The 27,186-nt window shown below is 40.5% G+C and overlaps 1 protein-coding gene across 2 annotated transcripts in view; it reads right to left on the bottom strand.

The window, feature by feature from the left end:
* LOC138164996 (FAS-associated factor 1) overlaps window positions 1–27,186 on the bottom strand; it is a 419,323-nt gene that overhangs the window by 322,272 nt on the left and 69,865 nt on the right. For both annotated transcript variants that reach the window (XM_069093034.1, XM_069093033.1), the window contains exons 2-3: window positions 26,685–26,753; window positions 1,413–1,459 (exon numbers count right to left, since the gene is read on the bottom strand). In XM_069093034.1, the coding sequence (XP_068949135.1) occupies window positions 1,413–1,459; window positions 26,685–26,753 (116 nt within the window). The remainder of the gene's footprint in view (window positions 1–1,412; window positions 1,460–26,684; window positions 26,754–27,186) is intronic.

Here is a 27,186-nt window from a genome sequence, read left to right as displayed (position 1 = left end):
TTTTAACCAATATTGAGATCAAGTCTCCTGTGAGATGGATGGATTGCTGAGTCTGTGGGAGATGCAAGTGAAGGAAAGAAGTAAAAACTTCTCAGACTATAAACTAAAATCTAGTAAGGCTTTTCATGGGAAACAGGCCCAAGTTCCCCTTCACTGGGAATCACATGATTTACAAGGACTCAAAACTCCTAGCCATAGGGAGTCATCCCTCTCCTCAGTAACACCTCAGCATAAGATATGCCAAATAAGGACAGAAGTGCTTTCTCAAATGTACATTGGGTGGTCTACTGTTTCCTTCTTCTGGTACTTGAGGCAGACTGACCTGCTTAGGTTGTACACCTAACTTTCAGCCAGTGCAAGAAAAGGGTCAGAAGGGGGGTGGGGGAGAATACTGTTTCCTTTTGTAAATTGCTTCTCCTCCCAGACCATTTGTCAGGAGGATGGCCCTTTCTTTTCTGCTTCCTACCTTGAGAAACCTCTGAGTATTATTTGGGTAAGGATTTCTGTTGCACACAATTTTGGAGTGTACACACAAGAAAGTATAAGCAATTGGCTCTACCCTCAAAAAGCTTGTTTCCCACAAAATGGGAAAACATAAAAAGATAATAAGACAAGGGAATATATGTGAGAGGCTGTCTGGTAGGATGGGTAGAACACCAGACTTGGAATCAGGAGGTCCAGGTTTGGATTGTGGCCATGACATTGACTAAGCTTGCTTGTTTTGTTGTGATTCTGTCATTTCAGCCATGTCCAGCTCTTCATAACCCCAACTGGGATTTTCTTGGCAGACATACTGGAAAGGTTTGACATTTCCTTCCCCAGCTCATTCTACAGATGAGTTAACTGAGGCCACTGGGGTTAAGTGACTTGCCCATGGTCATCCAGCTAAGAAGTGTTTAAAGTTGGATTTGAAATGAGGAAGAGAAGTCTTTCCTAACTCTAGGTCCAGCACTCTGTGCACTATGGCACCACCTGACTGCACCAACCTTGCTACTGTGTCCCTGTGTGTGAAATGAAGGCTTCAGATTGATACAGTATCACTTCCTATTCTACCATTGTATGCCATGTAGGCAAACGAGAGGCTGGAAAAATGTCAAGATAAATGTGAGAGGAGGGGGGCAGAGACAGATGAAGAGATGGGGGAGGAGGGGAGCAAGAACATGCTACAGCCCCTCCCCCCAGCAGCTGCATACATATTAAAGAAAGGAAGCATCTTCCAAAGGCGGGGTAGGTGATGGAGTTGGGGGGCAGAGGAACTATTCCCATCAAGGAGACCAACAGAATATTATCATTAAAGTGCTCGTCAGAAATCAATATCTTGTCATTTTTAAAGGTAAGAAATAGAAGTCACTCTTTTCCAACTTCCCAAAGGAAAATCATACCTCATTGTCATTGGTCACATTCTTACATACCTTTGGAGAATGCCATTTTCTTGTGGGATTACACCATTGATAGCTGCCTGTGAAGAAAAGACACAAAAAATTCATTTAAAAGAATAGCCAAAATATCCTAAAGATAAACTATAATGAAAGCAAATCAGCATGTTTTGATGGAACTTATTTAAGCAAGAAACAAATGTTTCCCTAAATCATACGAACTACCTTCAGTTAAGGCTTCTGTGACTTTTCTATTACAAACTTCTCTTCTCTGTAGACAAAAAGCAGAAACTTGAAACATGGTATTTCCAAACCTCCAGGCATAAAAGGCTTGATTCTAGAGTCCTCATTTAGGCAAAATCTGTACCGACTAGGAAGTGTTAGACTGTGTGATCAAGTCCAACTGGAGAATTAGAGGAAAAGGGTTTTCTTTAAATCCGAATTCACTCCTCAAAATTTGCTGAAGAGAAATGGGCAATGAAATAAAGCTGTACCCAGTAAACACTATAATAAAAGCCAAATATGAGTAGATTAAATAGAGGTGTCCAATTCCCTCATTTTATATAGGAGGAAAATGAGATTCAACATAGGGAAAAGCATTAGCCCAGAGTCACATGGGAACTAACTAGAAGAACGGGCACTTGAAACCAGACCTTTAACAACCCTAGGAGGGAAGGAGCCTGGGTATGATGACCATATTCTAAGGAGGAAACAGGTTTAGCTCAAAGCTTCCAGCTCTTTCCACCACACAGCTCCTAGCCCTGCTACTGACATAGAAGGCTTTTTATAATGCTCCTTGATTGATAGCGCAATGGATCATAAATTTAATTATGTAAATTGAATAATAACATGTCAAACACAAGATTGGCAGGAGACTACATGGGGAACAAGAGTCCCTCAGGAGGGTCATGGTAACAAGTGTTGACTAATATGGGAGCCGTATGGCACTAGTGTGATGCAAGGCCCTGAAGGTTACTTTATCGTAAGACTTCGAGCTGAGAGGAAACTGAAATATTATCTAAAACAACTCCCTCATTTTATGGATGAGAAAAATAAGGCCCTGAGAGAGAAGGGATCTGCTTACGCTCACAAAGCCACAAAGCAAAACTCCAAGTTTTCTGACTCAAAGTCAATTGTTCCTACCACTTCCTGGCACTGCCTTGCACCATAAGCAGGCGAGCCCAGGCTGCAGGTTTGTTGGAGACCAAAGGTTGCAGCCAAACTGTGCCTGTTTCCCTCTCAACTACCAACATAGCAAATGGAAGACTTTGTGAAATGGTCACTCTTAACATCTGCCAGAAGTAGAGCCTTCTACTCCCTGCCCTTACTACTGAGTCCAAATAGAACAAATCCCGGATGGTAGTGGTGAAAGGTCTGGCCATCAGTTGAGGGGTTAATACAAATCATACAGGCAGAAGGAGTGCCCCACAATAATGTTGGTAGACCAGAAAGCTATGAGAGACATCAAATCAAGATGTTTTTCTACTTTTCAAGATCCTTGCACAGACAGAATTATCAAAGTCCAAGCCTGGGCACTTGTGCCCACTTTGCTGTTTAACCTATTGCTGTGGATAAGTTTGAGAAGCAGGGAGACCCAGTATGGTTAAACTGGCCTTCTTGCTGCTCCTTAGAATGCTGCATTCTGGGCCGTATCCCCATACCAGGCCCACATCTGGAATGGCTGCCCTCCCCATCACAGAAGCCCTCACTTCCTTTAAGACTCAGTATTCATGCGACCTTCCAGGCAAGAGGAGTCGGGCTGTGTGGTCCAGATCCACCTCACTCACTCAGCTGCCTCCCGACCCACCCCTACACAGGGGGACTTGCTGAGTTACTCTACCTCTGGGCCTCGGTTTCTTCCCCCTCCAAAATTAGGCATATAATGAGAAATAACAGCACCTACAGAAGGTTATGGGGAAGACTAAATGAAATAACCAGCAAAGTACTTTGTAAAATTTGAAGTGCCATATGAATGTAATGTAATTATCATTATCATCCAGTTCCCCCTCCTTTCCTAATTACCTGCATTTAACTGGCATTGCTTTTGTATACTTCCATAATAGAGACAGAGCTTGTTTCCCTTCCCCCACAGTGGATGTAGTAATAGACTTTTTTAAAAAAGCAGATAACAAAGGAAAGGAGGGGCTTATAGCTAACTAAGTGACTACCCCAAAACCCCTTTCTGAAATGTGGTATTTTACATGAAATTGTTAAAAGATAATAAAAAATGGAGACCATCTACAGAGCTTTAAATAGCTGAACCACTTAGAAGTTTGAGGAGAGCAGTCCCCAGCAATTACCTAAGGGAAGTGAGAAGTGATAGAAGGAGGGCATTTCTAGCTCCTGAAGGACAACACGGATTTGAAGGGCAGTGACTTGACCAGTAGAGGGGTACTACATTCAGTGGAACGTAAAGAGAAAAAGGAGCACCCTCCCTATAGGGATTCGGATACAGAGGTAATCACTTGAGGTAAAAAAGCAAATTCCAGGAATGGGACCTCTAAAAGAAAAGATCCAAAAGACAATACTGATAATCAAGATGGCAGCTTTGGAGAGCAAGCCCTGGGAGCCCAGCTGAGCAACTTCCCAGGCAAAAAAAAACACCTAGCTTGGAGTGAGGCTGCAGAAAAAAATAAAGGACGTCTAACTCTGGCAGTATCAGAAGCTGTAAGGTGCCTTTGACACATCTATGTCCTAGGTGTTTGTCTAACACAACTATAATCTAATTGGTACTCACTCTTTGCATGAAAGCTGTTTTAATGGGAGAGGAGGATATATAGGGTGTTTGGGTGAACTAGCCCCTCTGCTGTGAGAGCTGCCAAGCCCTTTCCAGGCTGCTCATCCACTTTTGGTATCTACCTTCACCCAACTCTTAACTGTGACTCCAAGAAGCTAGCAGTGAGTAGACCTTAAATGTGGTAGGAAGCCTAACACCTCTTCTCTACCACACTGTCCTTCTGAGCCTCCCAAACACTGAGTTAGTTCTGGTAATGCATGTATCAATGTCATCATCTATGTGGACATCCCTGCCAAGTGTGTACTGCAAAGGTAAGTGAATTTATAGACAGAATTCATCATTTTTCCATTTGCTTAAAGGATGGTTCCATATATGGATGGTCCAGTGCTGGCTGGTGGAGAACCTGTGTTTTCATGGTGTTAATTGTTACATCAAAATTAACACAAGCAGCAGAGAATTGATCCGTGCTCTGATGCATCTCAGAGGCTCAATGGAGCCTCAGAGGATACATTGAGTGGACAATCATCTGTGAACAAAAAAAATTACACACCAACTCTCCCTCCACTTTTGTCTTGGCCTGTAGCCTTTTCAAGTTAAATAATTTACTGTCAGTACAGTAGTTGACATTGATGCCACTTCTGTCCTTATTGAAGGTGTCCAACAACATCATTGAAAACATCATGCTAAAAATGGGAGCAAGTATACAGTCCTGCTTTAATCCGCTGATGACTGGGAAAGCATGAAAGCATCATCCATTATCCTGTGCAAGCATGCCATTGTGAAACTGGCATACAATACTGATGAACTTCTCCAGGTAACCAAATTTCGCCACGATCTTCCACAAACCTTAATGACTGATGGCACCAAAGGCCTTGGTTAGTTCGACAAATGTGTTCAGATATCTGTTGTGCTCCTGGAATTTCTCCTGGAGTTGTTGGGCAGCAAACGCTCTATTGATCATTCCTTGGCTTTTTCTGAAGCCACACTGGCCTTCATGGCCCATTGAAACTGCCTATTTTGCCTGGAAAGTCTTCATATGCTTTGGGTAGACTCCCCTGCTCCCCCTCACTCACCAATGGGTTTGATGCCCTTCAATTACCCTCAACCGGGTTTGGTCCATCTATCAAAACAGTTTACCATAGTGTGGCTGCTGTTGACAGCTTCTTGGAGCCACAGGTGACAGTTGGGTGGTAGGTGGACACCAAAGGTGGAAAGCAGCCCTGAAAAGGGTTCAGCAGCCCTCATATCAGAAACACTAGTCTTCCCTGAACACACATATACCGCAGTTGCTTAATAAATTTATATCCCTTTGTCTGAACTCACTACACAGATGAAATCATAGGCCCCAAACAAGGTATTCTCTCAGGGTTCTACTAAGTCTAATCTTCTGTGGCTCTCACTAAAACTCTTGTCAAATACCATCCAGAAACATGCACTATAGTACTAAAACGATCAAAAATGGAAATAAGATTAGGGTTCCATGATACCTGGAGGAACATATCCTGTGTCTTAATCACTTCTCTTTCTGACTGCTTACAAACCACTCATTATATATACATATACACATACTCAGCAACACCTGTGATTTTACTGGTATAATAATTTTACTGGTATAGTATTCCAAGTAAAAAAGTTCCCTTGACCAAAAGGGACTAGCATGGACCTAAAACTTATACTCTCAGATATTGGTACACAGAGTTTAAATGATTTGCCCCATGTCACATAGCCAGTATGGTGAAAGGTAGGATATGAAGCTAGGACTTCTGATGAGGATCCTATGATTCCATGACATAATTAGTGCCCAGGAATATTCAATAAGGGAAAACAGAGCTCTATAAAAGCCTCTAGCCTTCTCTACCACTATTCAAGGTCTACAAGATCATGATCCGCTCTAAGAAATAGCAGGTAAATAGAGACTATCCAGATGCTGCCTCCTTTTTCAAGGGCCAAATGTTTGTTCTGAATGTAGGTAAGTGAAACTTTAAAAAAACTATTCAATATTGATTATGTTCAAAGGCCAATATTTCTCCTTATGTCATATAACTGACACTCATGACCTCTGATTACTGCATTCCCTGCTCCGAAGATCCTTGCTCTCAACATCATTTTACATACAGAGATGTTAAAGATCTTCCTCAAGCAAAGTACTGACCATACTTCTTCCCTCCTCAAAAAACTCATAGTTCCCTATTGCCTCCAGAATAAATTACAACTTTATTAGCACAATACTGAAAGCCACTCATATCTAGTTGCAGCCTACCCTGCCATATTTACCTCATATAACTTTCTTTGACACAAGCTAAATGCCAAACTACAAAATGTACTTCTCCCTAGGGCACACCAATCTGCCTCTGACTTCACCCTATCCCCACCTCTTGGAATTTGCTTTCCCCTCACCTCACTTGTTATAATCATGAACTTCCTTCAAGGTTCAACTCTTTTTGGAGGGGGGAAGGCAGAGCAATTGGGGTTAAGTGATTTGCCCAAGGTCACACAGCACTGTAAGTATTAAGTGTCTGAAGTCGAATTTGAACTCAGGTTCTCCTGACTCCAGGGCTGGTGCTCTACTCACTGCGCAACCTAGCCACCCCACCAAGCTATACTTTTCTTTGAGGGTGTGCTTGTTTATGTTCTAGAGTCCTTCTCTTCTTCTGGAGTTATGTCTTCTTGAGCATTCCTGCCATCATCACAGATTTTTATGAAGGGGTTCTTTTTTTGTTTGCTCATTCTTCCAGCCCCCTTCCTGACTTTGAACTTGATGTTAAGAGTCAAGCTCTGCACATTTCTGGAGGGAAGGTCTGGGCTGGTGCCACCACTTCTTTCTTTGGAGTACTGAGTATAGTATTATTCCAAGATCTAAAGGACAGGCTGGAGACCTACAGACTCTCAGTGTTCCCAGTGTTCCCAAATGTTCTGATCCAAAGCAAAGTCTGATCATTGTACCCCTGGTCTGAGCTCTACAAACTCCTGGCCTGAGTTTGGATCTGAGTCTGAGCAACACTAAACTGCTGCTGGACTCAGCCATTATCAGCCAGCCAGGAAGCTTTGCTGGCACAGAGGGACAGAACTGCAGGTTTCACTCTGGTCTGGAGGCTGGAACTGAAACCCTGCTCTGCTCCTGGAGTCTGAGTCACAGAGCTGCTATTTGCTTCTGGACTCGCACCTCCCTCAGAACACAACCGAGGGCCTGTCACTGTTCCTCACCCTGAAATGCCATGCCTACCTAGAGGCAGGTCCCTTTCCCATTCTGCCCTGGAACTGTGATTCAGAACTGAGTAGTGAGTGACAAAACTGCCTGCTGGCAACTGTTCTTGCAATGGAACAAGGTTGAGTCCCTCTATGCTGGCTTTGGGGTCTTCTTACCCCAGTTCACAGCATCTCTCTTGGCCCAGGTCCTCTGGGTGGTATGTTCCTGGTCAAAACCAGTCCCCATCGTCTGAAGGCCTCTCTGTCTTCCTCCCTGTCCCAATCTGGACTGGAAAAATGACTCCTTGTAATGCTTACTGGGATTTCCCCATTAGAATTCTGCCTGGTGTATTTTCTAGATCCATTTGGAGGAGCTGAAAGAGAGCTCACTGGAGCCTCCCCTACTACTTGATCATGGCTCTGCCTCCTAGTGCAGTTGACTGTTGAGGGCCGATCTTATAGCCGGCAACACTGCTGGAGCTATTAGTTGTTCCCAATAGGATCTTTGCTAATCCTCTAGAAAGTTCCAAGTAAACCATCATATCATCAGCTAACAGGGTGAGTTTTATCTCCTCTTTAATTATCTTCATGCCTTTGATTCCTCTCCTGTCCTACTGCTACTGCTGGTATCTCCAGAACTACATCAATTAATTGTGGGAAGAGTGGGTATCTACATAAAACAAATGTTATTCCTACCACATCTCGCCAACCCTCACTCATGCTGAGTTTTACCACTCCTGACAGTATTTTTTCACATGACCATGCCATGTAATCTATCCCTGCTTCCATCTTCCATATCTTTCTGTCTTTTCCCATTCTTTTCATACTTTAAAGTAAGGACATATGAGCACTTGTATTCAGAGTCTCTATGTACTTAATACACTGTAAGCCCTTAATAAATGCCCTTTCATTTGTTTATTCATGAAGCCCAGAGTGGGAAAATAACTTGACCAAGGCCAAAGAATTCGTAAGTAACAGTTTTCTTTCTAACTTCAAATGTAGGGCTGCTTCCTGCAGACCACTCTGGGTTCCAATCTATTAGTTCTTGCTAAAACTTCTAAATGACTTCATTTTTAAAGCTTCCAAGCCCTATTCTAGATTCCTATCTTATACCAACCTATTTGTCTGGGAATTTGAACTTAAAGGCCTAATGGCATTTCTCCCTCAGAGACGTAAAGGCTCCTGATAAAAACATTAGGCAAGGAAAAACAAGTCTCTCCACCTCTACCAGGTTACTAGGCCATCCAACACCCATAAGTGCTGATCTGGGGGTATCCTTAATGCACAAAGACTTCTCGGTGATGAGAAAGAGGGGATGCTTCATTGAAAGGAATGTGCATTGGTTAACCTGCTGCGGGGTGACTATGCATTTCTTCTTGGTCACCATACAAGGAAAACTGAATCAAATAAGCTCATTTTTGTAGTAACCAAATTCCTTCTATTCTTTTTGTAAACAAGTAAGAAAGAAAAAACATCCTGCTGTTGTACCTGGGAGACACATGTTGCTCACATTAGTTTATAATATTGACACCCACACTAACCAAACATTCCACCTATGGCAGGCAGGTAGGCCACACAGTCAAGCTCATACGCTCCTCAAAAGCCCAAATCTACAGTACTTTGTTATACAAGAAAGTTTGGTATGCCTGACTTCAGTGTTAGTTCATATTTACAAAAATAGCTATTTCTGGGAGTGGTTCTCTGGGTGGGGAATGCTTTTAAAGGCTTCAACAAAGGTTCATACAATACGAGATGTGCTCCAAAAGCTTACAGGGATCATCTGCTCAAATTCTATTGCTACACAGTTAAGGAAACTAAGGCCCAGAGAGGGCAAAGAAATTGCCCAAGGTCACACAGACTCCAAGGCTGGCGCTCATATTAGAACCCAGGGTTCTCCAACTGACCCAGAGCTATTGCCACTGCACCATACTTTCAATGTCAATTTAAAGCAAGGTTGGACAAAGAAATAATTAAGTGCACATGACTTGAAACAGAATATTCTAAGTAACTTCTTAGAAGGAATGAGGAAATGTACAGGACCTCACAAGTCAGATTTTGATCATCAAAGAGCCTGGTCTGGTCAGGGAAAAGAACACTGTATCTGAGTCAGAAACAACCTTGTTCCAAGACCCAGACCAGGGAGTGAATGACCTGCTACCTCATAGGATCTTTGGCAAGTTTTCTCTTATGATATTCACTACCTGAGAGGCCCTTCCATAGATCCATGAAACAATTTAATACAGAAAGAGACAGAAAGGGAAGAGAGAGAAGACAACCCTGACTAATCCTGCTATTAAAAAAAAAAAAAAAGGATGGGAAAGCTAGGTGGTGCAGTGAATAGAGCACCGGCCTGGAGTCAGGAGGACCTGAGTTCAAATCCAACCTCAGACACTAACTAGACAAAATTAGCCATGTGACCTTGGGTAAGTCACTTAACCCCAATTATCCTGCCTTCTCCCTCCAAAAAAAAAAGCAAAAAAAAAAGGAAACAGAGACTATTAGAGTCAGGCAACCAGCATTTAAGTGCCTACTACGTGGCAGGCATTGTGCTAAGCACTAGGGACAGGTATAGTTATTGAGCCTAGGACTTCACTAGTAAAGGGCATTCCTTGGTGAGGAATCTTCTACCAATGAAGGAAATGAGCATTTATAAGGCTCCTACTATGTGCCAGGCATCGTACTAAAAGCTTTTTACAAATATATTATTTGATCCTCACAACAATCCAGAGAGCCAGATGTTTTTATATATGAGGAAACTGAGGCAAACAGAGGTTATGAACTTGCCCAAGATAACAAAGTTAATAAGTGTTTACGTCTGTATTTGAATTCAGGTCTTCCTGACTCCAGGTCTAGCACTCTATCCCTTGGATCACCAGTTGCATAAATGACAATTTTAGATTTCCTGAATTACGCTGAGCCCCTGGAACCAGAAGAATTTAGGGTCAGAGATAAGGAGAAATAATTCAATTCAAGTCAATCAATATTCATTAAGTGACTACTATGTGCAGACACATTGCTAAGAGCTGGGGATACCAACAAGAAAAAGAAAGTTAGTCACAAGCCTATGAAGGAGGCTTTGGGAGGAGGTTAGTACTCCACCCTCCTGTCCTCCAGGAGGCTGAGGAAGATTCTCACTGAGCATCCTGATCTAAGTGGATCAGGACGATGACAAGATTTCAGGAGCAAAGACCAGAAGGAAGCCCCATAATGGCAAGAGCACTGGAATCAGAGGACCTGGGTTCCAATGAGCCGCTGACATCGAGTAACAATATGCGGCTCTGGGCAGCGCTGCCTGCCCCAGTAATCAGGCCAGAGCTGGGTAAGAAGACAATTTTTAAGGCACCTTTTCTAGCCCCCTCCTCACACCAGGAAGTGAGCAGTGTGATCCTTAAAGGGCTGCTCGGACACCGAGGGGGCTGCCGAATCCCACTGCTGCTTCCAGTGAGAAACGGCCCTATGGCCTGGGCCTCCTGTGAGCAGGATCGTGAAGACAGCTCCCAGTGTGTCTACACCTGCTGCTTCATCCCCTCCCCGTCACCACAGGCCTCTGAGATGAGTAAAATGGTAAAGACTGTATGGGCGATGTCTTCTGATTCAGGTATAAACTAGATCTAAGGGAGGCAGAGTTGCACAAAATAGCGTACTTTCCAGGGATATACACACTGATGATGAAGCTGATACAGGCATTGCCAGAGCTAGTGCAGTGTTCTGGGGGCTCTAAGGAAAGTGTGGGAGAGAAGAGGTATCAGACTGACCACCAATCTGAGTCACTGAGCTGACCTCATTGTTGTGTGCCTGTGAAAGCTGGACTGTCTGCCAGCACCATGCCAGGAAACTGAATCGCTGCCATCTGAACTGTCTTAGGAAGATTCTTAAGATCACCCGGCAGGATAAGGTGCCAGACACTGAGGTCCTTACTCGAACTAAACTGCCAAGCATTCAAACTCTGCTTCAGAGAGTGCAACTCCGATGGGCTGGTCACCCTGTTCAAATGCAAAACATACACTTGCCAAAAAGACACAAGGGTTCAATGGTGGTCAGAAGAAGTGATACAAGGACACTCTCAAGGTTTCTCTTAAGAACTTTGGAATTATGTGACATGGGAGACACTGGCGCAGGACCGCTCAGCATGGCATGCCCACATCAGAAACAATGCTAGCAAAGCAGAACTGAAACAGCTCCAAGGAAACACAGGCTATGAAAATTTAGAATATACGCCCTAAATGTTCACACAGACTATTACCGCCTGACCTGTGGCAGAGCATTCCAAGCTCAGGTTGGTCTGATGAGCCACAGTCAGACACAACGACACTCGACTCTAGTACAACGATGTCATTCTGGTCCTCTTCGAGAACGAAGGACAACAACCAGCCCTTAGTCCCAAACAGCGTATGACTCCCCCATCATTCAAGTACAACTTGCTTTTCCTTTTTCCTATCATCACTTTCAGGTGTAACTCTCAGAATTATCCTCTCTGTGTTTCTGGTTTTCCTTTTAGTTCCTTCTTTGAATTTTAAAAATTCTCCAACGATCCTCATTCCCCTCCTTTTGATTTTCCCCTCCACTCTCGGCTAGTCCCCAAGCAAAAAAAGGGAAACGGAAGTCTTGTGACAAATAGACAAAGTCAAATATAACCAGCATCTTTTTTCTGTATCTTGTGTCAGCGACCTCTCCAGGAGAAGATCGGGGGCACACTCAGCCATTGCTCCTCTGGAGGCATGGTTGGTTATTACACCCATTAGAGGTCCAAAGACTTTCAAAGTTGTTTTGAATAGCAATAAAGACACTCAGGATTTCAAATGAGACAAAATTCAAAAAAGGGAATAATAAAATCAACTAATATGTTTCCACAAAATGCACAAAGTATAAGTTAAAAAAAATTTAGACATCCTAATACATCTATCAATAAACATGTAGTAAGTACCTGTTATGTACCATAGTGCTAGTTGCTAGGAAAACATGGGGGCAATTTCCATGGAAACTGAGGTGCTTGCAGGGGTGGGGAGGTGAGAGAAGAAGATCAAGAAAGGTTTCATGCAGGACACAGTGTTTTGAGCTGAACTTTGAAGGAAGCTAGGGAATCTAAGAGGCAGCAGGGAGGAGAAAAAGCATTCCAGGCATGGGGGACAGCTTGTGCAAAATCACAGAGACAGGAAATGAGAATATCAAGTAAGGTTAGAAATAGGGTGTGTGAAAGGTAGACAGCTTGTGATGGGCTTTAAACACCAAATCAAAGAGCTGTGGCTGGAATTTGAGTAGAAGGATGACACAGACCTGAGATTTAGAGAAATCACTTGCAGCAGGGCAGAGGATGGATTGGAGTGGGTATAACTTGAAGAAGAGAGACTAAACCAGAGGGGCAGCTAGGGGAGTGGAGAGAAATGAAGAGAGAGACAAGAAATGTTCTTAGAGTAAAAGGCAGAGCCCTTCCTTCCCCTTCCAAAGTTCCCTTTTACTCTCTAGGACTCCAGGAAAACAATGCCCATGGCAGCTAATGGGGGGGGGGGGGGGGAGAGAAGGAGGGAGAGAAGAGAAGAGAAGAAAAGGAAATTGAAGGAAATTTCCTCTACTAGTGCAGGCTGGCACCATCTCTAAAATCTGTCCTCAGAGAGCTGCACACAGCACCAAGAGTATAAGTGACTAGACTAAAAATAATGTAAATAAAAACAATAGTAAAAAGAAGACAAATTTCCATCAATTTGCAATGACCAATATCAGTCTTGGAAAACACATGAATGCATCTGCCTCCCTCTTCTTCCTAGAGATGCCAAGGAGGATGGGCACAGAATGTTCCACAGGACAACTTTGGGGAGAGCAGGTCTAGTTAAACTGCATCTATAGTGCTCCCTTCCCCCATACTCCCACCTCCATGGTGAAGGCTGTGGGAGCTGAGAAACAGCCGTAAAAGCCAAATTCAAAGCAGGAGAAAACTTACAGGTGACCTTCATAGTGCTCATGCCGGTGGTGGAAGCAAAGACATAGCCAATGCCGATTTTCCTGCACAGGCACAAAGCCCTGATTCTGCTGACTAGACAAACTACTGGTGATCATCACCAGTTTCCGAAGGCCTTTGGAAACAACAGCGGCCGTCCAAAAACATCTTTAAAGGAGAGTCCTCAAAAGGAAGATGCATGGCTGTTTTATTTGTACAACACAACAATCAAAACCCAAAGCACATTAGATAGGACACCCTTCTTAAATCAGAACAACAAGCTTGGGAGGAGAATTCCTTGAAAAGAGCTCTAGTCTGAAGGCTCACAAGGTCTGGGTACGAGTCCAACCTCTGGCACTGATTAGCCAGGTGATCCTAGCCAAGTCACTTCCTCAATACATTTTGGGGGTCACAGCAGATGATGTCAGCAATTCTTTTCAGCTGTAATTTCTGAGCCTAGGTCCTTGTTAAGGTATTTTTTATCTATAAATATGATACTAACTGAGGTACCCACACCTATATCATTCTTCTTGCTTTGTCAGGTAGGTACACCTGAGGCTTCTCCAAAGATAAAGACTGAGAATGGGAAGAAGTAAATTAGAACCCTGGGGATGCAGTGGAAGAGAGATAAAAGGCCACTCACTCTAAATGATCTGCATCAGTAAAGCTGTGCAGGAAGACCAGTTTCTAGTTAACTGACCTGTGCTTTAGTTTAACACATCTGTATAGCAGGGACAAAACTATCTGTATGGTTCAAGTAGGACAACGACTTTGTAACTGTACAGTAATAAGTGCAATACTGCTAGAAAGACATTCCATAGGAACTCAATCAAAATCAATATTAGATAGGATCATAAGATTATATGTCTGAGCTAGAAATGTCCTTAGCGACCAGTTTGGTTATAGAAATCTAGAACCAAATACTCAATTTACAGAAAGGAAACTCAGGCCCGAAGCAGGCAAGGGATTTGTCCAAGTTCACATACAGTTAAGTTACAGGGCTGGGGCACAAAGGGCCCTACCTCAAAGGCCAGGATCCACTCTACCACCCCATACTGCTTCTTTCCCTTTGTCTCTCTCCCTCTCTCACAGCATGAAAAGAATCCTCAAATATGGTGAATGAGTAAAAGAAATGGAAGCATATAATGAAGCATAGGAAGATTGGCATTAAAATGGTTAAAATAAAAAAAGTGTGAGGGGATAAATTTCAGTATAACCTTGGGAAAGACCTTTTACTGCACAGCTTCAGTTTACTCATTAAGCTTAGCCTAGGTGTCCTCTATGATCCCTTCCCACTCCAGTTGGGAGTTCAGGATACCCTCTAATTTCCTACTGCTGTAAGATAAATAAGGTGTGACTGGATTTTTGATGAATGTACAGGAATGGAGAATACCAAATGATCAATAATAACAGGTTAGAAGGTTTCTTGGAAATGATATTGACCTCCAAGAAAATGTTTATCCTATTTCCCAGCCTACTAAGATTTAAATCAACAAAAGAGTAACCAAAAAGCATAGTAGTGATTTGTAAAGCTTGCTTTAAGAGAAACTGCAATGTAGAGTAGGTAGAATGTGGAACATGGATTCAGGCAAGTCCTAAGTTTGAATCCCACATATGACACATATTGACACCTTGACTCTGGGCAAGTCACTTAACCTCTCCTGAACCTGCTTCTTCATCTGCAAGAATGAGGCTAACAACACCTCTAGTAGCCACCTCACAGCATTCCTCTGTTTATAAATTCATGTTGAAGTGAATCAGCAAGAAAATAGGACATCACTGTGTATTATAAAACATTATAGAGACTTAAATGTAAAGAACCATATAAATCTCAACTATTATCATTATTATCAACAATATTATTCACTGTCAACTTGAAGAGAATAAACAAAAAGAACAGAAGGAAGAAAATGCCAAATTGAGGAAGCTAAGAGTAGGATATAGGGAGAGTACAGAGTGGAAGTTAAAGAAAGAACTCTAGTCTAAGAGTCAGATCTTGTAACACTAAGAAATTACATAGCCTTGGGAGATATGGGGAAAAACACAAAACATCTCCCTCTTTATGACTGTCTGTTTCCCCCCTCTATAAAACAAGGGAGTTGGACTTGATCTCCAAGGTCCCTTCTAGTTATAATAAGCAATGGGTCAATTTAAATTTCTCAGTTTACTTGCCATATAAACAAGGTATTCAAAGTGCAATTTTAAGAAAAAATGCAGAAGAAAATGATACTATGATTAAGCAATCCATTAAAAACATGACTGCTATGGAACTAGAGAAGTATAAAAACAGGTGTTTCAAAGCCACACATTTTCTCATTTCCAAGGACACTCTATGTTTTGTCAGCTTCCTTTGGAATGAACGCCTGTGGAGGAACTAACAGTCGTCATAAGTCCAGATGTGCAAAGCCACTGTAAACTTTCCATTAAATTTGGCTTTTAAGCATTGCCTAGAAAAGCTAACCACAACAGCAAGGCATACATGAGTATAGAATCTATTCAAAACCCCAAAGCAAAAGACAGAAAACATCCTTTTTATAATGCTTATAAATGAACGCTTCACATTGACTCTTGACATTCATTCCAAACATCAAGATATTTTACTCATGGATTTTTATTCTTAAAAAATATTTTCTGAAAAAAAAATCAGTACTTTAGTTACAAGTAATATTTAATACAAAAACCAACAGGGATTTAATTATCTACTGTGTACAGAGAGGCCTGTACAGGGTAAGAAACAATACAGACCATTATAATGGTCTAATATAGACCGTTAACTACTGTATTAAAAGTGGTGTGTGAACTTAAGGCTCTATGAGACCCAATGGAGCCTCAGTTGAAAGAGAAAAGAAAGGCTTCAACATGTGCCAGTAGTCACATACTGGAAAAGTTGGGAGTATATCCACCAACTTTCAAGTTAAGTGATTTTTAAAGATTAGCATTTCTTAAAAGTAACAGTGAGGGTCGGGCGTAGTTGTCCCAACCCCCAAGAAAGATAAATTAATTGTGATCCATCAATGTACTGTAATATTACTGTGGCATAAAAAAATGAACATAATGAATACAAAGAATCAGAAAAAGAGTTGCATGAACTGATACAGAGTAACATAAACAGAACAAGAAAAACACACTGTGGCACAATAACTGCAACAATGTAAATAGGAAGAACACACCAAGACAAGAAAAATTCTGCAAAATAATAAAGAATAAGTTTGACCCCAAATAAAAATTTCCCCTTATTCCTTTGCAGGTGTGGAATATGACATATAACAACTTCAGATTTTTTTAGTGTTAATGATCTAGGGGTTTTTTTTCCTCTTTTTCTTTTAAAAAAAATGTCCCTTTAAAAAGGGAAAGTAAAGATATGGATATAAGAACAAAATCTATGTGATGAAAAAATAAGATATTAATACAAATTGTGTCCATATAGACCCAAATGAAGACTTAACTATGAAATCTTAAATAATGAGTAAGTAACCAAAGAAAGAGTAACTATATGATAGAAAATGATAATGATAGAACAACATACCAAAATTTCTGGGATGCAGTTAAAGCAGTACTTGAAGGAAAATCATATCCTTACAAACATACATTAACAAAATAGAAAAAGAGAAAATTAATGAATTGAATATGCATCTTAAAAAATTAGAAAACCATTTCACATGCATGGCTGATAAAGTGGTGGGAAGGAAGGGGAGAATTTGGAACTCAAAACTTGAAAAGAATGTCTAAAATAAATTAATTAATAAGAAAATCAGCCTACAAAATATACCCTCAAAAATCAACAGCATTTCTATATAACAATAACAAAACACAAAAAGTAGTAATAGAAAAGGTAATCCCACTGCAAAAATAAACCCTGCAAAATGCATAAAATATCTGGTGATCAACCTTCCAAACTACACAAAAGACTTTTATGGATTCAATTACAAAGTGTTCCTTAAAGAAATGAAAAACAACTTAAATAGCTGAAGGCATATCCAGTGCTCATGGGTAGTCTGTATCAATATAATAAAAATTACAATGCTACCTAAATTAATTTACACTTGCAATACTATACCAACGAAATTACCAAGGGAATACTTTTTAGAACTTGATACAATAACAAAATTCACTTGGAAAAACAAAAGATCTAGAATATCAAGGGAAATAATGAAAAAAGTAGGGACAAAGGAAGAATAGCACTTGTAGACCTCAAAGTATATTATAAAGCAGTAGTCATCAAAACCATCTGGTACTAGTTAAAGAACAGACATATATATCAATGTAACAGACTAGACAAATGATATTCAGGAACAATAGAACTCAATAAATCAGTGTTTGTTTAAGCAAAAAATAAAAATTACTTAAGAAAAAACTCCCTTTGTGTAATAAAAACTGCTAGAAAAACTGGAAAGTCGTGTAGCAGAAATAGGAATTAGACCAACAGTTCACACCACACTCCACAATACATTCTAATGGATATGTGACCTTAATATTGAAGATCATACTACTAAAAAAAAATTAGGAGAGAAATATATCATAAATCTCTCAAAGCCAGGGGTAAAAGTTGTAGTCTTAACCAAACAAGACACAGAGGGAATTCCAAAAACTAAAATTGATAACTTTGATTAGCTGAACCTGAAAACCTTATGCAAAGACAACTGTAACACATCTAGGATAAAAAGGAAAGTAGTCAAGTGACGGGGAAAATCTTTATATCAAATTTCTCTGCTAAGGGTTTGGTATCCAAGGAACATAAATGCTGTGTGTGTGTGTGTGTGTGTGTGTGTGTGTGTGTGTGTGTGTGATATAGCCATTCCCCACAGATAAGTGGTCAAAAGATATGAACAAACAGTTCTCAAAAGAACTACAAAATATTCAGTCACATGGAAAAGTGCTACAAATAGTTAAAAATAAGAGAAATAAAATTAAAACAACCCTGAGGTTTCAAACACTCACACTCTGAAAACCAGCAATAACAACATCAAATGGCAATAGTCAATGTTGGAGGGGTTGTAGGATGGGTACACTAACAAATTGTTAATGGAGTTATGAAATGATACAACTGTACTGGAAAGCAATTTGGAACTATGTAAATGAAATTACTAAAATGCCCATACTCTGTGAACCAAAGACTCCATTACTGGACTTAAACCCTACTGAAGCCACAGATAAGAGGAAACAGTAGCATATTTTGTGATAACTAAGAACTGGAAATAAAGTAGATGACCATCAACTGGGAAATGACAAATAAATTGTGAAACACAACAATGAGAAAAGTATGCTTCAAGAAATGATGTGCAGTAATTACATAAAAAATCTATATGAACTGATACAGAGTCAAGTAAAACAGTTAAAAAAAAACCACTATATGCAGTACCTACAATGTAAACAGAGCTACACAACAAAAAATCAAAAATGAATGTTACAGGGGGCAGGGCCAAGATGGCAGAGCAAAAGCACAAAATTGGCATGGGCTCCAAACACTTCCAACACTTATAAAAAATGACTCTAAACAAATTTTAAACCTACAGAACCCACAAAGAGACAGAGATAAACAAATCTCCCACTGAAGGCAGTCTGGCAGGCTAATAGGAAAGGTCTATTGCAGCGCACTGGGAGCCAAGCGCAGTTCCCCATGAGCTGCAGTTCCAGCCAGCCCAGACCTGTCAAAGCAGACTTCAGGAGAGTGAATAACCAACAGCTGTGGCAGTTTCCAGACTTAACCCATAAACACCAAAGAGAAAAAATGTCAGTGGGGAACTCTGTTGGAAGGGTGAAGGAAGAACACAGTCTGGCTCCTGGCCCAGGGGTGAAAAGTGGCAGAGGCATGGCATTGGCCGCTTCCAGAGCTCCTGGCCTGCAGACTGTAGGGGGACCAAGTCACCACTCAGAGGGTAATCACTCTTGCTTTGACCTGCTTGGATCTGAATAACAGTCTTGGGTGGTGGTCCTGGGGTGTGTGGCCAGTATGCCAGAGCTTGTGGGGACTACAGAGAGGGCACCCAACTAATAGCTCTAGCAGCTTTTTTGGGACAGCAGCAATTTGGGACATAGTTCTCTCCATTCTGGAAGCAGAGTTCTACTGTGTCAAAGAGCTCAAAAGTCAAGTAATTGGCTGGCAATAATGAGCAAGCCAAGGAAGCACAAACAGACCATAAAATTCATTTTGGGGGGACAAAAAGGATCAAAGCATGGAACTGGAGGAGGACAACGAAGTCAGAACTCCTGCATCAAAAGCTTCCAAGAAAAATATGAATTGGTCACAGGCTATGGAGGAATTCAAGAAGGATTTTGAAAATCAAGTAAGAGAAGTGGAGAAAAAACTGGGAAGAGAAATGAGAATGATGCAAGAAAATCATGAAAAGTCAACAGCCTGCTAAAGGAGACCCAAAAAAATTCTGAAGAAAATAACACCTTAAAAAGTAGACTTACTCAAATGGCAAAAGAGGCCCAAAATGCCAGTGAGGAGAAGAATGCCTTAAGAATCCAAATTGCCCAGATGGAAAAGGAATTTCAAAAACTCACTGAAGAGAATAACTCCTTCAAAATTAGATTGGAGCAACTGGAAGCTAATGACTTTATGAGAAATCAAGATAGTATAAAACAGATCCAAACAAATAAAAAATAGAAGATAATATGAAATTATCTCACTGGAAAAATCACTGACCTGGAAAATAGATCCAGGAGAGATAATTAAAAATTATTGGACTACCTGAAAGTCATGATCAAAAAAAGAGCCTAGACACCATCTTGCAAGAAATTATCAAGCAAAATTGCCCCGATATTCTAGACCAGAGGGCAAAATAGAAATTAAAAGAATTCACCGATAGTCTCTTGAAAAAGATCCCGAAAAGAAAACTCCTAGGAATATTATAGCCAAATTCCCAGATCAAGGAGAAAATACTGCAAGTAGTCAAGAAGAATTTGAGTATTGTGGAAACACAACCAGGATAACACAAGACCTAGCAGCTTGTACATTAAGGGACTGAAGGGCTTGGAATATGATATTCCAGAGGTCAAAGGAGCTAGGATTAAAACCAAGAATCCCCTACCCAGCAAAACTGAGTATAATGCTACAGGGGAAAATATGGTTATTCAATGAAATAGAGGATTTTCAAGCATTCTTGATGAAAAAACCAGAGCTGAACAGAAAATTTGACTTTCTAATACAAGAAGCAAGAGAAGCATGAGAAGGTAAACAAGGAAAAGAAATCATAAGGAATGTATTAAAGTTGAACTATTTACATTCCTACATGGAAAAACAATAATTGTAACCCATGAGACTTTTCTCAGTATGAGGACAGTTGTATGTACAAGAGGGTGTAGGTGTGTATAAATATATATGTGAGTGTGGACATATGAATATACATGTATACATAGAGGGTACAGGATCCGTTGAATATGAAGGGATGATATCTAAAAAATAAAATTAAGAGGTGAGAGAGGAATATATTGGGAGAAGGAGAAAGGGAGAGGTAGATTAGGGTAAATTATCTCATATAAAAGAGGTGAGAGAACACTGTTACAATGGAAGGGAAGAGTAGGAATGTGAAGGGGAATGGGTCAACCTTACTCTCATTGAATTTGGCTTAAGGAGGGAATAACACACACACTCAATTGGGTATCTTACCCTACAGGAAAGCAGGGGTGAAGGGGATAAGAGGGGGATGATAGAAGGGAGGGCAGATTGGGGGAGAGGGTAGTTAGAAGCAAACACTTTTGAAAAGGGACAGGGTCAAAGGAGAAAATAGAACAAGTGGGGGGGGAGCGGGATAGGATGGAGGGAAATACAGTTAGTCTTTCACAATATAACTACTATAGAAATGTTTTGCATAACTACACATGTACAACCTATATTGAATTGCTTGTCTTCCCAGTGGGGGTGGGTGAGGAGGGAAGAAGGAAAAGGCTCTGAAATTCAAAGTTTCAAAAACAAATGTTAAAAAAAAATGAATGTTATAAAATTATCAGGATAAAGCCAGTCTTGAATGAAGAGATAGGAAAAGACACAAACTACAACTTGTGAAGGTAAGAAGTGAAAAGAATGTTACATATATTACATACTGCACATGTTTTTGGACTTTTTCCATTGTATCAATAAGCTTTCCAATGCATTGATAACTTAGTGCTGGGCCTGGAGTCAGCAAGACTCATCTTCAGGAACTCCAATCTGGACTCAGACATTAACTAGCTGTGTCACTTAATCTTGTCTGCCTCAGTTTTCTCATCTGTAGAATGAGCTAGAGAAGGAAACAGCAAATCACTCCAGTATCTTTGCCAAGAAAATCTCAAATAGAGTCACAAAGAGTCAGTCATGACTGACACAACAGAACAACAAACACTTGTGTGTATTAATGCAGAGCAGAACCAGAAAGCCAACGTATAAAATGACGATGACAAATAACTCTGAAAGATTTAGTGTGTAATGACCGACCGTGATTCCAGAAGGCTCATGATGAAACCTGCAATCCACCTTGTTACAGAGGAAAGGCTCAATGCAGAATGAGACAGAATTTTTTTAGATACAGCCAGTCCAGAAATTTATTTTATTTGACCATACATGTTTTTAACAAGCATTTTATTTTTCTTTCTTTTTCATAGTGGATCTTTGCTGATTTAAATAATTTTAAATTTAAAAAGAAATTATTCTGTCAATAAACACTTACTAAGCCCTTCTACTAAGTTCAAAGCACTATATTATGTGCTGGAAATACAAAGAAAGGCAAATGATGGTTCCTGCTCCTAAGGAGCTCCTAGTCTAATGGGGGAGACAACATATAAATAACCATGTACAAATAAGCTTTATACAGAATAAATTGTAGCTAATTAACAAGAGGAAGGTACTAGAATTATGAGGGATCAGGAAAGGCTTTCTTCACATGCTGTGATTTTAGCTGAGATCTAAAGGAAGAGAGCATTCCAGGAATGGGAAACAACCAATGAAAATGCCCAAAATTGGGAGATGCAGTATTTTATTTGAGGAACAGCAAGGAGGTCAGTGTCACCTACAGAGGCCAATGAAATAAAAAAGGCCTTCATATACACAAAAATCACTTTTTTGGGGCAGCAAATAAGTATAAACTTGATATGCAAAGATTGGGAAATGTAGCAGTATTACTACATGAATGAAGTAATACTACTGCACTGTAAGAAGTAAGGGAATATGATGAAACAGAAAAGCATGGAAATTCTTAAATGCACTGATATAAAATTATGTAGGAACTAGCAAATAATATATGCAATGACGACAAAAATGTAAAAGGAAAGAACAGCAAAACAACTGAAGCACTACTGAATAATTACAATGATGATGCTTACCTTCCCCCCCCCCCCAAAAAAAGCATGACAAGGCACATCCCTTCCTCTTCTTTATGAAGATGGGGCAAACAGGCACTTATTCGTTTTCTGATATGTTGGGTTTTTTTCTGAAGAACTATATAGAGATGGTCTGTGGTATACTCTAATGACAATTTCAGTTACATTTTTAATCTGTATTCAATCAATCAATGACCATTTATTAAACAATCCAGGGCTGGGATTTCATAAGGGATGAGTGGTGACAGGAAAACTAGAGTTGTTTAATGACAGGGTCAAAACTGGGAAGAGAGAAGTAAAGAGAAGGGAAGGCAAAGCATGGTGAATGGTTTAATAAAGTCCAGAGGGGCAGAGATGTTAGAGTTTGCAAGAGGTGAAGCCTAAGGAAAAGGAGTGATCCTCACTTCAAAGTGCAGTATACCATGTTTCTTCCACTGAATTTTGGATTTTCTCACATGCCTGTATTTTAATAATATACAGAGCTTCGAGAATTTGAAAATGTGTCATATGCATAAGGGACAAGAGTAATCCTTGGATCCAAGTGGAAGAACAAGGAACAAGAGATGGATATAACAATGTGGGAAATCTAAACTTCATGCATCCATTTCCTAACAATTAGAGATATCCCAAAGTAGTATGGGCTCCCTCAGGAAAGAGGGAGCTCCCCATCATTAGTTCTCCCTCATTAGATGTTTCCAAACCAAGGAAGGATGACTTTCTTTTTGTCAGATGAGTATAGTATGGATTCTACTGAAGTCTGGGCTGGACAAGGTAGCTTCTGCAGTACCTACCAAGGTTCTATGATCCCAAGTAGGAGAGATTCTAGTTGTTCAGTCTGTAAAAATCTTCTGATAATGAGAGTCAAAGAAAAAGAGGCAGCAAGATGTGGAAAGCAAAACAGATTTAGAATCAGAGGAGTTGAATTAGAGTCCTGACTCTGCCTTTTACCATTTGGGTAACTTTGGGGGAAGTTAGGTGTTGCCACAGTGCACAGAGCATCAGGCCTGGAGTTGGAAAGACTCATCTTCCTGAGTTCAAATGCAGCCTCTGACACTTCATATCTGTGTGACCCTGAGTAAGTCACTTTACCCTATGTGCCTTGGTTTCCTCATCTGTCAAAGGAGTTGGAGAAGGAAATGGCAAACCACTCCAGTATCTCTCCCAAGAAAACCCCAGATGGGGTCACAAAGAGTAGAGCACAAGTGAAATGAATGGCAAGTCATCTCACATCTCTGGGACTCATTTTCCTCATCTGTTAGACTGGGGAGTTGGAGCAGATGACTTCCAAGAGCTGCAAATCAAGGATGTTTAGAGACAATGGTCATTTGTAAACAATTATGTGGATTAATATGAAGAATAAGAAATGTGTTTTTGGACATAACCAATAAGGGCTATATTTGGCTCAAGTGTGCTTAAGTGATACAGAAATTAAGTATTTCTTTCTTTTTTTTCCTTTGGGTGGAGGCAGGTGAAAGGGAGAAAAAAAATGTGTGTTTTATAACTGAAAATATTTTTAAAAAATCCAAGACTCCAAGTTTAGTTTTCGCCCCAACATCATCATATCAATATAAGCGATTCTCACTTTGCCACAATGTGCTCTTGAAATGCGTGTCCATAATGATAATACAAATTCAATTTTCCCATCAAAATAAGTTGTAATTGTTATAATTGGTTGGTGTTACCCCACACCAAGCACATGGCATCAAATAAATCACAGAGATAATTAACAATATGTAACAAAAATAAAGAGTACAAACTACGTCCATAAACATTTAAAATAGAAAAATTATGTTCCAAGTCATAAAATTTTACATCTGGAAAGGAACAAAAATTAAGCCTGTCTCAACCCCTCATTTGACAGCAGTACTAAGTCACCATGAAGGGGAGTCCTTTGCCAAAGGTGCTTTCAATCAATCAAGCAGCGTTTACTAAGCACTTCCTGTCTGCCAGGCGCTATGTGTGCCCTGAGAATGCCAAGGAAAAGCAAAAACAGTAGCTCCCCAAGGAGATGATGCTCTAACGGAGACAATATGCAGATGAACACGCGCTTAACCAAGCCACGCGCCGAGAAGACAGGGCCCGCCTCAGGGGAGCTACGAGGCAAGACACGGAGTCCCAAGGCGCTTCCCCCGCACCGCACTGCTACCGAACAACCAGACAAAGCCTGCATTTACCTCATGCTCATTTTGCTTTCTTTCTTAAAATTTAGAGACTCTTTGCAGGGAAGACACAAGGGTATGCTTCGTATGGCAGCAACAACTAGAGGAAAGGAGGACTCCCTTGGATTCAGATTTGAGGTCTGGCTCTGTTACTTCCTAGCTGTGGGAAATGGAGATAACAGTATATGGACCATCGAATTCACACGGCTGTGCCGTGGGAAGAACACTGTCACCTTGCACAGAGGCCCTGTCCTCTGCAAGTCTGTCTCAGGTCACTCATCTCTACGCTGAGGGAAGTAGTGAGACTAGCTGATTTCTAAAGTCTCATCTAGGGGCGGCCAGGTAGCACAGCGAGTAAGAGCACCGGCCCCACTGTCGGGATGACCCGGGGATCGAATCCGGGCTCAGACACTTAGCACCCACCCAGAAACACCTGGCCGTGTAACCTTGAGCAAGTTACTTAACCCCAATTGCTTAGGGGCGGCCAGGTGGCTCAGCGAGTAAGAGCACTGGCTCCAGTGTTGGGATGACCCGGGGATCAAATCTGGGCTCAGATACTTAGCACCACACCCAGAAATAACTGGCCATGTAACCTTGAGCAAGTTACTTAACCCCGATTGCTTTAAAAAACAAATAAAATAAAGTCTCATCCATCTCTAAATGCTTCCTCTATGATCTCTATTGTCACAACTTCATTCTGTTTACAAACAAAAGGCTATATAAAGAAATTTGAAATGGCTGCTTTTTCTATCAATAATTTTTCTTGTGGCATATAAGTTGGCCAATTAAGCAGGATTTTCCTGAATCTTCTCTTTCTCTTATTCTTATTCTCTCAAAAAAACCTACTAAATACAAAGGAAAAGAAGTGACAAAACACATTTCAAAACAACGTAAGTGGAACGAGGTTAGCAGGAAGAAAATGACATTGACCTTCACGGTCTAGACAGAGAAGCTGAAGTCCAGGAAGAAGAAACATTCCCAATACCCACCAAGTCACTGAAGAGTACAAGTGGGGTTAGAACTTGGGCATGGGGCTCAATCCACCACACGAGGCAGGCACACATTTTTGGATTAACAAGGAGGGTTGTGTGGGGTGGGGTGTCGGTGTGGGTATGTGTACACACATATGTACCCACTTGTACACTGGTCTGTGTATACACACATGACCAACTTAGCAAAGATACCCTCTTCATCCTGCTGCAAGAACTCAACAATGAGTGGATAAAGGCTTTGAGAAATATAGGTGTCAACTAAATAGCATTGAATGAATAGAGAAATTAAAATGGATATATCAAAAAGTTTAACCTAGAAGACTATATATACTACCTTTGTAAGAGCAGTGCCATGTTCCACAAAATTAACAGAAACAAGCTTTGACTAGATCAACAATGGAAAGGAGTATAAAGAATGTAGAGAACCTTCATTCTGTGTTTCAATGAAGCCTTCCAGGAGAAGAATGACTATGCTTTGCATGATTTTTTTTTAAATCTCCAGGAAAGACTTTGCTCTCCTCCAACGAAGTCTTTGTTTATGGTCTCAAGAATAACACAGTATGGCCACCTAGGCTAGGCTGGTGATTCCATCATTAAATACGGTAACAAATAACCAACTGACAAAAAAAACCCTGTATTCCCTGGTGGTTAATCTGAGGGACAATAAGCTATAAATCACGCCCTCATAAAAACTTGTGATCTACACACTTGGCTTAGCCACTGGCTAAAGACAAATGGATATGCTTCTGGATAAATCCAAGATGTATTACATCTCTCTATAGGAATCCAAATCTCTAAAATATGTTGTGGGGACTTTTATTTCTTTAAATGTACAATATATTAAACAATATATTACAATACAACAATAAACAATATATTAGACAATATAAATACAATATATTAAACCTTCTCATATTCCCTTGTGAAATGGAAATATAAGGGACAGTCAGAAGATCCTAATATCTAGTGTTACCAAGACATTCTGGAAACAGTAGAAGCACTTACCACCAAGTCCCAGTTATTCTGTTCAAGCAACGTAATGGCTTCATCAATGTTTTCAATGCCAGTACATGCCTGAAAATGAAACAAACAAGAAGAATATTTAGATGGGGATGAGACAACAAATTAGCTTTTAAAGCATAACAATGAGATCACCAATCCTAACCACTGTCCAACATATCTAAGTTAGACACAGAACGTAGGCAGTTAGGTGACTCGGTGATTCCAGCACTGGACTTGGAGTCAGGAAGACTTGAGTTCAAATCCAGACTCAGAAACTTACTAGCTGTACGAACCTGGACAAGTCACTTTACTCTCTGTATGCCTCAGTTTTCTCATCTATAAAATAGGGATAATAATAGCACATATCTCACAAGGTACAAATGATAAAATAATATGTAAAGTATTCTGCAAATCTTAAAATGATATATAAATACATGTTAGCTGTTGTTATTCCTATTTAATCTGAGATGGAGATGTCCCAGTCTATCATCCTCCCTGTGGAAAA

The sequence above is a fragment of the Petaurus breviceps genome, unplaced genomic scaffold, assembly GCF_028583685.1.
Source record: "Petaurus breviceps papuanus isolate PSGF00001 unplaced genomic scaffold, PetGlider_PUasm1.0 207, whole genome shotgun sequence".
In the NCBI taxonomy this organism is placed as follows: domain Eukaryota; kingdom Metazoa; phylum Chordata; class Mammalia; order Diprotodontia; family Petauridae; genus Petaurus; species Petaurus breviceps.
This window is presented reverse-complemented; position numbering and strand designations above follow the sequence as displayed.